General features: G+C 33.1%; 1 protein-coding gene across 1 annotated transcript; it reads right to left on the minus strand.

The window, feature by feature from the left end:
• Positions 1-234: 234 nt before the first annotated feature.
• On the minus strand, positions 235-14,161 carry LOC127707813 (patched domain-containing protein 3-like). The gene is made up of 6 exons (XM_052212564.1): positions 14,029-14,161; positions 8,676-8,736; positions 7,553-7,765; positions 5,634-6,399; positions 3,300-3,500; positions 235-2,028 (listed from the first exon to the last, which is right to left on the minus strand). The coding sequence occupies exons 2-6, from the start codon at positions 8,679-8,681 to the stop codon at positions 350-352; spliced, it is 2,865 nt and encodes a 954-aa protein (XP_052068524.1). The 5' UTR covers positions 8,682-8,736; positions 14,029-14,161; the 3' UTR covers positions 235-349.
• Between the last annotated feature and the right edge of the window lie 216 nt (positions 14,162-14,377).

A 14,377-nucleotide genomic window follows, 5' to 3' on the forward strand; every position in this document is an offset into this window, starting at 1 on the left:
TATAACCCCTATCTAAACCAGTAATAAATGACTGTGGTTTACAATTAAAAAAGTAGCACGTGGTCAATACATTTTATACAAAAAACATTGAGTCGAATGTTTCAGGATTTTGCGATTTAAATTTAAGATATGAATAAAAGTAGTTATGGGGTATACGCAAATGAGACAATTATCTCACAACACAAACAGGGGTATACGTAAATGAAACAACAATCTCACAACACAAACAGAATCTTCAACAACAAAAAAAGATTTTATACAAAATCTAAATCTTTATATCGTCTTAAACTGTGCATTTCAAAACTGTAGTACGCTCGAAAGGATCTTGACGGCTAGAATACTTTGAATATCAGACTACAGGTTCATCATTTGTGAATGATCTATTTGCATGAGATATTTCATTTTTCGTGTGTAATTTTAAAGGTGGCAAGTCTATTGTTGTTCTCCGACTGCTTTCATTCCTTCCTTCTTCCTCTTCGGTTTGATCTTCCTCGTGTTTTCTTCTTTTCTTCTTTTTTTTCTTTTTCTTCTTTTTCTTGGTCCTAGAAGCCTTTTCTGTATTGTCCCCTTGACTTATGTTTATTTCTGATTCTTTCTTCGTTATAACTGTATCTTTTGTATGTTCGTTCCCATTTGAACATTTTGAATTTCTTAACATTCCAATCTCAGTATCCACTGACCTCTCGTCCTTTATGGCAGACCGTTTTGTTACATATTTTGGTCCGAAAAAGGAAAGTAAAACTGGCAGAAGAAAAATTGAATAAATCAGACCAAACGACATAACCATGAACATGACCTTAAAAAAAGAGAAAAAGATGAACGACTTAGACGGGGCAAGCATTATCACCCCAATAACTGTTGAAAGAGCACCATTCAAAATTGGACCTCCAGCTGTGTCTAAGGCCATGCCTACGCGGTCGTCTCGATTTGTGCTTTCTGCCTGTGCAAATGCGTGACAAATATGGGTAGCAAAGTCTACACAAAATCCAATACACATTATAATGTGAATCATTGTTACAGAACTGAGAGTCAGTCCCCAAAAATGCATAAAGCCTAAAATCGATACCATAATTAGTATAACAGTTATTGTAATGAAAAGAATCATCACCGGTAGTGGAAGGAATACGGAGGTGACGACGAAAACTGCAGCTACGCAAATACCAATAGTTTGTAATGTTTGAGAGTATATAGCTACAAATCCTTCCATGTAAATAAATGTTCCCGCGTAGGGGAAAACCGGTAACGGTGAATTACCTGCGATATCTCGTACCCGTAACATCATGTCACCTTGACCACCGGACGATACAATACTTTCAGTTAAAATATGAAATCGAGAAGCGGATATATTCCCATCGTCAAAAGAAACATCGTTGAGATACATATTTCCTTCTGTCGTTGCTGAAAAAGCCTGTAGCCCGGCGACGAAATTCGAATTCGATGAATTATCGAAGTGAGTTGAACTTATATAGGCATGTAACCATGAAATGAAAAATGTGTCGCTTATATCGGGATCTTTCTGAAGATTATCTCGTAAACTATTTATAGCATCCAGTGTCTCACTTGATCTGTAATCAACATCTGACTTTACATACAAGCCGATAGTTATACCTTGATCATAAAATGCTGTCAAAGATTCCTGGAAACTGTAGAAGTAAGAGTCTGATGACACTAAATCTTTCAAATCTAACCCTTCTTTGAAATGGACTGCTCCAAATATTGATATGCCTACAAATCCAGCAAATAGAAGTAAAATTATAATTTTTGAAGGAGTAAAACGCAAAATTATCTTCAGAAGCTTTTTTGGATACTTCTCAAGCGGACCTTCAACTTCATCTCGATGTTTTGATGGTGATCCAGAACAGCATAGAATTAAAGCCTTTGACTTTTCCTCTCTCATCATGGTATTTTTAGTTTTAACTCGTCGACATGTAAAGAAATGTCTATTCTGTGAAACTCGTTTCTCATTTAAAGTCATACAGCTAACGAAAAACGTCATATAGTTCAAATAACAAAACAAAATGGCGGTTCCTGAAACAAGATAACACTGATTTTAGATTTTGTCATTTACATCATTCTTTTCTTAATTGATAGGATTTTAAAATATTTTGTTTATCTTTATTCACTATTTAAAGTATGTTGTACATCAGAATTTTGTTTTTCAAGTGGTGACAATTCCAGAGGATCCCGAAAGGACATTCAAACAGAATGTAGAACGGAGCATTGTGAGATCAATCCTTGACAGGCTCTGTATTTTGATTAGATTGTCGTAAAATCGCAATGTTACGTAAATATTAATGTAAAAATATGTTTTTGAGACATATGTACTTACCCTGCTTTGAGCTTGACCTTGGTAAGCTTATCATACACTAGCAGATACAGATTTGTCATGCCGCCATAAATATGCATGATTTACTTCCCACAGGAGCAACGAAGATCTGACCGTTGCTCCATCAATGTTTTATATATCAATACTAGTGATTGAATTTTATTGAATTAATCACTGCAAGTGAACCAATCTTTACCATTCTTTACTAAGTCTTATCTGTTTGAATAAATAGTTTACCAGTCTGAGAATTAAAGTTCGATCGGTGTTATTGCTAAGTCAAATCATAATAATACTACGCTCTTTTAGAGAAACGAAGTATTGTTGTTTTTTTCTTTCGGGGATGAAGTGTTTTGTGAGTTATCAATTATCAATTGAAATTTGTAGGCACAGTTTTTGGTGTGGTCCGTGTTGCTAAGTCTTTTGTTTTAAATGTGGTGATTTGTAGACGTGTTTGTCTTTTCCTCGTATTTCTGGGTTTTTTTTTGCCATGACGTTGTCAATTTCTCTCCGATTTATGATTTTTGAAAATCTCCTTTGTTTCTTCCGCCTCTTAAGGATGTTCGCTCCTCTAATTTTAAAATTTTGTCAGATATTCGGAATCCTCTGGTTTTATCCATGTAGTGCATCTAAAAAATTCCCCATTATAACCCTTACTTTTCTTTTCATAACTTTATTACATATATTTTAAAAAGCCATATTTGAAAATCCTATAATATCCTTGTTATTTTTAATTGTTTTTGAAAGACGAAAGGTGCAAATGTTAAATGTATGAAAAATCTAGAGAGAATCATTTCCCGCCAAATTTTCAATGGCTTATATATCTCGAAAACAAGCGCACGGACCCTTAATTTTTTCTGCTTTTTTAGTCCCTTTATTTACATACTATCAATTAATAACAGTCTTTTAAAAAGCTTGTTTTTTTAAACAGAGTAGCGAACATCCATAATTTATATTCGTTTTTAAAAATTCATACCTGTATATAAGGAGAAATGTTTTACTGCTGGAAAAAGTGACGAAGCACCTGCACAGAAAGCGATGACGTCAGTAAGTGATGTGATAGTTACAGCAATACCGCTAGTGCGCATGGTCTTACCAATACGTGTTTCAATATCATCAATGTTTGAAGTCTGTGCTAAACCAGACAATAGAATGAACATATCGTCGACACCGATCCCTGTAAAATAAAAAAAAACATATTCTTAAGGATGGAGTTAGATCAAATTAAATACACGAATTTAAAATTGATATTTATAAATCAGAAGAGCACTAGTTAATGAACAAAATAAGCTAAAGATATTGATAGGTTTATGGAACATTGAGATATATAATTAAAAAAAATGGCGGGAAAAGGCTGACTTGGACTTTTACTTTATATTTAGCATGTTTAGCATTGGCACTATTTGGGTCTCAAATCGTAAGAAAAAAATCTATGATCTGCTTAAATTTTAGTGATGACTTTTTTTTGAGCTAATGAACTATTGAAGTCCCTCAATGAAAAGAAAAGTGGGTGATATGGGGCAAAATATTTTACCCTGTATCGTAGGGAAATAAACAAGGAGTTCGAACATCTGAAAAAAAATCCTAAACCTGACATGATTAAATCCTTAATGTTGGCATTAAGACATCAAAACGTGTTTGCGTTTCAGCTAACCCGATCTACCCATGGCCAATTTCAAGTGCCTATCCTTATAACATTGTAGATTTTAACAACCATTATTTTATCAAACTGTTTGTCGCTGTTGAAAACAGATAAAAACTTGTCTACCTACCGACCCATTTTAAGCATGCAAGTGGTAACGCAGGTCCGGTATGATTTTTTTTGTCTAAGTAGAGCTGCATTCAAATGATATTTCTATCATTTGGAAATTTTTATTCTAATAAAAATGATTAATTACTGAGAAAGAATTTTACATTCTTGCAAGATTTTTTTTACCTCACTGTTTCAAAATTGTTTACCAAAGTTTTGTTATACATTTTCTAATTGAATCATCAGTTGAACATGTTGAAATCTACTCCCTTGCATTTACCTGTTAAATTACATACCTGCAATATTCACTTCAAGATTGGTTCTCACACGGTAAACACTTAGTTCTTTTATATACAGTGTATTTGATTTCGAGTTGAAACGTCGATCAACAATTTCGATAGATTTAAGAGAAAAATTTTAACCCGCCCACCCGTACCCTAAACATAATTGTGTGTTATATTATGAGCTACTAGTTTAGGGTTAATTTTATGCTATTACATTTTTAGAATTTCTACCTTGACACTTCTTAAAATTGTTTATTGAATTGAACTATTGTGTTGTGTGATACCATATCATCAGTCTAATAAAATGTTTAATGATACATGTATTTTCATGATTTCGAAAGCAATTCACTAAAATTTGGATAAAAAATATTTGAAAGGATGAAGGACGGAGTGAAGGTTGATTACTATTCAATCTAATGTTTAGATAATATTGCCCCCTTTTTATGACAATATATAAATAACACATAGCTGAGAGGGTGATAGAGCAGATTGTTACCCCGAGAAAATATTGTCAACTGAGGCGAAGCCAAGGTTGACAATGTTTTTTCGAGGGGTACCAATCTGCTCTATCAACCTCTCAGCTATGTGTTATTTAATCTATTATACTGAATGTCCTATCATTATTGTCTTTTACTGTTGAATTTTAAATTTAAAGTATTTTACCATGACGTCACGTACATAACAACGTTACAGATATTAGAAAAATTAACAGAAGTGAAGCAAGATGGGTTTTTTTTTATTTTGACATTCTATGAAAAAATTCTGAGCCAAAACGTAGAAATTGAGCATTGCAATTAATTATTTGATGTAAATTCAATTCATTGTTCTTTAAATTATCGATTTTTGATTGGTCTACACGAGAGGGTGACATTCAAAAAATTGTCTCCCGCTCAGCCATGGGATAGAGTAAAATGTCTACCTCGTATTAGCCAATCAAAATCTGGCATTTTAACGTGAAGTATAATAAAGCCATTTATATTATAATTGCTTTTCCGAATACTAAGGGAAATATTCGAAATAAACAGGTTGTCACAAAAACAGAAGAACAAAACATGATGCAGAACAAATATGTTAACGGATGCTATATCATTATTTGTGATATATAACGTGTTGCTTTCACAACGGTTTTAAATAATCAATCAGCAATTCACTGTTCATCAAAACGCATTGCAAAAGGATAATTCTCTACCAGAGACCAAATGACGTAAACGTTCATCAATGTCCATCAATGGCAATCATTCAAAAAATACACAATGAACATGTCTAGAATACTTGCCTATGACTAAAAACGGCATTGTCCCAACAATACTGGCAAACAATACTCCACAAAGACAGACAAATCCTAACGCTGCAACAATTGCAAGAGCTGTTGAAACAACCCCTGCTGTGCCTAGAAACCATCTGTTTGATACCGAATTTCCACCAAATAATACTAATCCAGAAAATGTGATCATCAAGCTGAAGGTCACTATAAAAAGGGTTATATCACCAGATATGTTAGCATTCAGTTCTTCATCAAGACTACTTCCGTGAGCAAAATCTATGTTTAGAGTATTACTAGAATAGGACTTCATTTTATTTATAAATGCATCTTGCCAGTCATCAGATATACTGTTTCCAGCCACAGAGAATGTAAGCCTGATTGCAGCTGCAGATTCAAGAAAACCGCCACTAGCTACAGATTTTCCAAAAGTGTCTCTAATGTTAAACGTCTGACCGGAAGTTGTATATGAAGGATATGATATGTTTCCGGTAGAAAGGTCATTCTTAAAATCACTACTGAAAATGTAATTGCCATCTATCACACACGATGAAAATCGTCGGGCGCATACATCATTGTACTTATACGTGGATCCACTTGAATTTATAGAAATGGATACGCTGTAATTGTATAGAGACTCTACATCACTTAAACTGGATAAATCAACAATGTTGCTGCCATCTTTTCTTTGAGCAATAACTATAGCATACTGGCTGTAGGATATTAAACTATGTTGGTAAAAGTTGTTTGCTGTGTCAACATTTGGGAACATGCTGTACACCTTGAACAATAAAAAAACAATATGGTTAGGATTTAAGAATTGCTAATTGAACACGCCTGCCGGTAAGGATAATTATATGATCCACATAATGTTCGATGAAGCTAAATTGTTTACATGTATGGTTATATTGAAGGACGTTTTATACAAGAACATTTTCTTAAATTGTTCTTTGATTTTTACGTGTGATTATTTTCCATCTCAATTTACTACTAAGTTTTCTCATCGAGTCGTATGAGAAGAACAGATTACATGTATTACATGGTAATTTTCATATCAGACCCTTTATCGGTCCTAGGTCATGATATCAGACCAAGAGCCCAAAGGCTCGAGGGATGATATCATGAACGAATGACATGTTATGATAGTTTTATCACATACTTAAACAGAAGACATACAGACAAGAACTGTTTTCAAACTATGAAAAAATGCATATAAACACAGATTTTGTTTATTCTTGTAGTCAATAATGCGTTGGCGAAATTTTAATGTTTTATTGCAGTCAATAATATACAATGTATTCCTAATGAAACTTAACAATTATTGTATAGTTACATGTATGTCATAAATGGGCAGTCGTGTGTTTAATTGAAATTGTGATCAATAGATATCCGTGTGCTTAAACGAGTATATTCATTTAAGGCAAAAAGGATTTAGGTACAAAAAAATGTTGTAATGTTCTCTTATTTCATATCAGATCTAAACGACTTTATTTGTAAAGAAATTCAAAAAATAAATAATACGTCGTTTGAGAAAGTATGTGTCATGCTTTAATTCTAAAATTTACACATACTTCGATGTACTTTAAAAACAACTCTGAGGACATGCATGCTAAAAAATATTCAAACGAGACAGGGTGTTGTTTAATATTGTATACTGTGATATGTTTGAAGTCTTTCAAATGTAATATATGTATAAAGCAACTTAAGTAACTTTTAGAGTACGGGAGGTATTTGGTTCAAACCCCGGCCGGGTCAAACCAAAGACTTTAAAATTGGTATTTGGTGTTTCTCCGCTTATCACTCGGCATTAAGGAGTAAGAGCAAACACAATAGGTCGGCTTGGAGTCAGAATATTGTGTCCGACTTTTTACCGTCAGTTCATTTTGACTGCATTAATAGTGCAGAATAAATATTCATATGGTAAATGTGCATACCTCTTCCCTATGTTTACTCGCTGTGCTGTCTTTCGGGGCATACTGTTCTATACTGTTATCCGTCTTAATCTTGAGAAGACCGAAACCTAGTCCTATATCTATTAAAGCCACGCATATGATAACCGTCCATGGATGTCTGGCAACAAAACGTCCATGCTTTTCAAATAAACCTCCGAAAAACTCCTCTACTTTTATATGCAGCCGGTAGAATATCTAAAATATAGAAAAGTGTTGGTGTGTGTTGTGTAAACGTATTTTTCAGCCTCACAATGGCATCTATAGAGGTTAAAGTAGTGTCTTCAACAACTTAGACAATTGTCTGTGCATGTATCATCTGTAAGCCCAAAATACTTTCACGAATTCCATGCTTTTCTTGATTACGAAAAAGGCATATAAATTCATCAGATAGTAATATAAATTGTGATTCGTTAAGACAATACATTCCGCTATGTATTTTTACGGCTTTACAGATAAAAGCTTCAATAAGTTTTTACAGCTTGGTGCGCAATTTTGTTATTACACAAGTGCATGTCATAGAATAAAGGAAATTTTGAGCGCTATCTAAAAGGAATTATTTTTTCACAATTTTAATAATGGGTATTATCGACAGAAAGTGACTATGTTCCAGTGGTTGCCATTTTCATCTTGTGATATTTGTATGTTACTGACTCGTACACTGTTTCAATTCGCCAACGAAAGATCTAACAAAGGAGTTACTAGCATTGCCGGAATTGTCTATTCTTCCGAAGCATCTGCATTTATGACTGGTTTTGGTATTGTACGCGCTGCTACTTTTATGTGGATTTTTTATCCCGGGAATTTTTGCAATAGTGTAAAGTCTGTCTTGATTGCTCTCTTTTTATTTTTCATCCTTTTTCAAAACGTAATTAAAAAAAAATGTGACACTGATATGTCTAGTCCTAAATTCGCATATGATATTTGTCGCTGAACGTTAAATAGCCACCACCTAATAGTTTTGTTTTCAAGACGATGTTTTCCTTGTTATCATTATTGCTATGATGGTACGTTTTTAAAGGTTTTGCGACATATTATTTTTTTGTTGGACTTCATGTCTATTTAACAAAATATGTTTCAATAAGTTTACAGATTTTGAATAACTTACATTCATTTCTCCACTAGATCTTTTACTAACTCGTCATTTTCGGTGTCAATTGCCGAAACCCCTGAAACAGAAAATTATTCCAATTTAAGAACCAGGCTGACTTTAGTATAAGTTCAATTGCAAATGGTTGAACTTGTGTTCTATTCAATGGAATAGTTTTTGACTCCCGTCATAGAGGCTAAAATGTTTACTTTTCTATTGTCGAACATTTTTTGCAGGTATACAAATCATTTACATAGAAATATAATACTAACTCAATGTTAAGTAACCATAGCAACCGTAATGACACATTACTAACAACGAAAAACCATTTATTGTTTAGGATGTAGAATATGGAATATCATATTAAAACGAAAAAAAGAAGAAGCTTTTATTTGTTTCAAAACAGAACACATCAAATTTAGAAGCGCACGACAACACAAGCAATACTATAAAAATTATACTATTAACTTTAAGGGATGTTTCTGATTGGTCAAAATCGAATGACATTAAAAGAAAGAACTGCATATTTGATAAACTTGATAAGAACTACAAAAAGCAAACATGACTGATTGCGCAATTTAGGTGAAAATTATTATCAAAATGTCATATTTTCACCAGGTGAGTGACCCTGTGAGGTATGCATGGTATGATGATCCATGCGCTGACCCAGTGTTTTAATCATCCTCAATGCACCATGTTTAGCAGAGGAGCAGCAAATCCCTGCACAATATACATGACATATATGATTTGAACCAGTCGTGGAACACGCTACCACGAAACACCAATGTAATTAAGAAAATGGATAACCGGGGGATGCACATGACCTTTGAAACTTTATTTATAATCATAGATCAGCACTATAGTAGTTATTTTGTTTGCTGTTTGTTTAAACGGAAAGAAATGATATTTTCACAAAACTACTATGCTACCGTACATGTAACAATCCGCAAGCAACGGAACAGTGCTTTTGTGGCTGTTGTTCATCTTATGCTTATCAGATTCTCTTTTTATAGTTATAACGAAAGTATACAAAATTGCAAAGAATGGAATGAAAATAGTCATTTAAAGCCAACAACTCCTTATAGTACCGTGAGATAGAAGTTCCAAATAGAAAAGAAATATCATGTAATATTATATCGACTGAAACAAATATTACAGCGTTTGTTCCTAACGGAATAAAAGGTATAGAATGTGTGCTCCAACAGAAACAGATACTATGGCACTGTTAATAACAAAGTATCCAGGGGAACAACTGCTAGGCGGAACAAATATACGTTGACACTGATAACAAAATTAACGGCACCAAGTTTACCGCAATATATACGCTTTTCGACAATTTTATATTTCTTCAATGATGTTCGATGGAAAAATATTTTAAAATCCGAAACTAATACAAACGTTGAAGAGCTGATAAAATCGAAACTGACCAAAAGTAAAGCCAAACAAGGAATCAAAGCTACATTGTATATATGAGAGATATATCCCTTTATTTAGAATAATTTCCAAAATTTGATTAACAACAAATTTCAGTAAAACAATATCCGTATTTTCATACGAATACCGAAGTAGAGTGGGGGGTCGAAGTAATGTTTACTGGGCTTTTGATACCCTCAGGCACTAACAGTCCACCAGCATAGGTATCGACCCAGTGGTCCTAACATTATTACCGTTCAAACGTTAAATGCACCAAACGCGTACTTCGACAATAGATGCCTCTTTATATCTTTTTTGTCATCTTCAGTTTCTGTCTGTATGTTATAGTTTCAAGTATAAAAATCGTCATTTAAGGGACTGAATATTTATTAGGAGTGAGTTAATTGATAATTTTGTGTATCCTGATTTACTCGCTCGTAAATATCTTGCTGATCAATTTTGTTGTTCAGATATTCTCTTATGCATCATACTTTTCAAGAATATAGCTAAAACTGCATATGAAAAGATAAACATTGCCATTCAAGGGCATCAACTAATGTACAATTGAAAATGCTCAGTGACACTGAAGGAAGTACACCACTTATGCATGGCCCCATTACTTTCTATGTTAAATTCCTCAATTTCAAGCAGACTCAGCTCTTTTGTCTTAAGTTCAAATAAAGTGACAATCATTGCATGTCAAAGCAACACTTTATGGTGTCTTGTACTGAAAAAATCAACATACCTTTAATGGCATATAAGAAAGAACTGGTTCCCGGAACTTCGGATGTACCAAAACAGGTACTTCAGATCTGACAAACAGGCAAAATGTACCCTTTTTTTTAAATTTCATGCAATTTTTTTATTATTCAAAGTTATATTGAAAAAGTGTTCTACAATGATCACCAGTCATTCAGCTTTCATTTGATACCGAAATTACCTAAATATTCTACATATTTTGAAAGTTATACCCATGCGTAGGAACTATTTTGTGTTAAATATGTACTACTTTCTGCTTTCTGACCGGGTCTGAATTAGTGGTGTTACACCTGAATTATTTGTAGATATTGATTTGCTGATTATTTTGTGGTTGAAAATTTCTCTTTCTTTTTTTAATAAATTTAACAAATTGGCAAAACGCATTTTTCAATATTGCTTTACATATTCATTTACATTTATGAGTTACTGTAATAACTCCTATAATATAAGTAGTCGATTGATGATTTCGGTCATGTAGACTTATTTGTGGATCATAATTTGATAATCATAGTTAACTAAAGTTTCTCTTTCCTTCTACTTCTACTTACTTAAAATTTGTTTGCGAAAATGGCAAAATTGGGTAACAATCATCTTTTAAGGACAACAACTCCTATAGAAAGTAGTCTGATAAGTTGTGGGAGGAGAGGAGAGATTATATAGGAAGGTTTTAACATTATGAGACTTTTGCCCCTGTAAAATTTCTTATCACTCATGGTTTTCCAGATATTCCACAAGTATTTGCATCTTACCTTTACACGAGCTCTATTTTCAGTCATGCAAGACATTGGTTGATTGGTAGGCACAAAAAAAAAACATAGTCTTCACTAGATAACCTGCTGATATTCAACCCAAGTTTGGTAGACATTGGTCCATTTGTTTCAAAGGAGAATATTTTTTCAAATACTTAATGGCGACTCTGACCGATATAGGACGATAAGTGGTGGCAATAGTTGGCCTATAGGGCCAGGTGAGCTTAACAGTGTTTTAAATTAAATCATTAATTACATTTTCCGTATCTCAGCTTCATGTATTCACTTTGAGATAGTAGTAGCAACATTGTATCGGGTTTTTGGGATCGGATTGTTTTGTATTACTCAGTCTTCAGTTGCTTCTGTTGTGTTTTGTAAACTTGTTTGTCTCTTTGTTGTTTTTCATTTTTTGCCATGGCATTGTCAGTTCGTTTCGACTTTTGAATTAGAATACCTCTTTGGTAACTACATCCTCTCTTTCATCATAATGAATATGAGGCACGGATTTAACCAAAAATATTGTATCTAAGGAAATCATGATTTGTTGTTGCAAATATCAAAATATATCCAAAATAATCATAAACAATATCCTAAAATTTTTCAGGACCTCCATAATTCGATTTCATGATATCCTGCAATATTGCATGACCTCTAAAATTTGATTCAGGACATCCATGATTCCTAAAATCGAATTATAGAGGTCCTGAAATAATAGGGGAAGTCATCCATGATTTATGGATATACTGAATTTGAATTATGGATGTCATGAGTTATTTCAGAATCTCCTTAAATACAATAGTTTTGACAAAATCCGTGCCTCATAAATAAGTGTGGATATTTTTTTTTTTTTTCACTGCCAATAAATATTAAACATATCTAAATCTTCTCCCTTCGTGTAATAATTGATTGATAGACAATTTTTGGATATTTTTGAACAGTTAGGCTATTACCAAAGATAAAATCTAGTCAAGGTGAACGGATTTTTATTATCAGAACAAATAATTATACAAATTGCCACTGCATACTTGTCTGTGTGGTTCTCAAACTTTATTGAGTGATGTAAATTGATAAAATTTAGGGTTTTTATTCTGCGATTTCTAACTGTCCGATTCCAATTTTCTCTAATGTCGGCTAACTACAGTTTCTGTTGTAAAACTGACCTAGGTATGATATCCATCTTCTCAATACTAGTACCTCATTTCACATATCAAATATTATCAAATATAGCTTATGTAAAATTATCTCCTGCTCATTATCCAATACAGTGAATATCCAAATTATTACAAAAAAAATTAAAATAACTTAAATTTTTCCGTGTTTGGTTTTAATAAGATATTAATTGAAATGGATAAATGGTGGTTTTATGTAGTGTAGTGACGGATTCACGGGGTGGGTTGCGGAAGGGGGTGTATGGTCGCCACATCCCAACTTTTAACATATTAAGAGTACGCGCGCAATACCCCCTTTGATTGGTAAACATATCATTTTAGCATACACTCGTAAAAAAAAATGTCGCCTCGCTCCGCTCTGTGGTATCTATACTGTTTTCGGGAACTTCGTCCCCTTTTATGTCGTCGAGTTGAAGGTAAACTCTATTTAAGACACGATTCGCGGAGTACACGCAAGCAACCATCACTCATCAATACTTCCAACCTGCTGGTGGTTGAAACAGACAAGAAGAAGATATGTCATATAAAAAAAATTGTATATGAAGGTGTGGATGGGTATGGTGGGGGTTTACAGAATACAGAATAATGAACAATAATTATAAAGAATAGAGAAAAAAATGTGGATAAAAAAATAAAGAATAGAAAATAATGAGTAGATAAAATATAATGAATAGAGAATAATGGACAAAAAGTATACAGAATAGAGAAAAATGGCATAAAAATAGAAGAATACAGAAATGAAGGACCCCATCCAGACCCTCTTACATGTATTAGTAACAGGAAGTTTTTATATATTATATGAATTAAGGCTTGAAAACGAAGATTTTACAGAATAAGGATAAATATTGACCATACTGATCCATACTGAATATAGAAAATGGTCTAAAAATTACAGAATACATATCAAGACCCCCATCCACCATCTCGACCCTTAATTATGTATGTATATAGGGGGGGAAATGTACATTATGTGTGTCGTTAGAACAGTACAAAATAAGTAAGGGTTGCTTCCCCTTAATAATTGTGAATATCGATCGGCAGTACATAACGTGCATTTATCCTAGATATAATATTGATAATTAATAACTCGTCAACAGTTCTTCTTTAAGTTTTAAGTTTCTAGCGATCCTTCAATTATTGAAGATTATTCGCCGGAATTCATTGCCATTGAAATAATTTCTAAATACAGAGCTATAATACATACATCACTCGTTATAACTATGTCTCACGAACAGATTATTGTATAACAACATACACACATGGTTTTTAAAAATAACTTACCGATCATTGTTATAGTTTTCAGCAAACGGAAATAATAATAACACAGGATATCCAAGGAAATACGTCATTTTTGTGTTTATATGTATACAAAATAACTATTTATAGTCATTCCGACATACTTCTGTTTAAATGCTACTTCGTGACAGATTATACTTTCACAGGTGGCTGACTCTATGTCAAATGTATATTAATAATTATAGATCAGTGCAGCTGTACTGACTTACTAAATGAAATATCGATAATTGCTAGCATAGCATCAACCATGTCAGCCATATGACAACAGAATCACCGTTTTATTACAATAATGTTTAATTCCGAATATTTTTTTAAAGAAATGCAAATGTATAAT

Source organism: Mytilus californianus, unplaced genomic scaffold (genome assembly GCF_021869535.1).
Source record: "Mytilus californianus isolate M0D057914Y unplaced genomic scaffold, xbMytCali1.0.p SCAF_7, whole genome shotgun sequence".
In the NCBI taxonomy this organism is placed as follows: domain Eukaryota; kingdom Metazoa; phylum Mollusca; class Bivalvia; order Mytilida; family Mytilidae; genus Mytilus; species Mytilus californianus.

Excerpts from the sequence above, each read along its gene's own strand:
- LOC127707813 (XM_052212564.1), bottom strand. Across the intron at positions 6,400-7,552 it reads CGAGTAAACATAGGGAAGAG|GTGTACAGCATGTTCCCAAA; the intron begins GTATGCACATTT and ends TTATTGTTCAAG. Across the intron at positions 3,501-5,633 it reads AATGCCGTTTTTAGTCATAG|GGATCGGTGTCGACGATATG; the intron begins GCAAGTATTCTA and ends TTTATTTTACAG.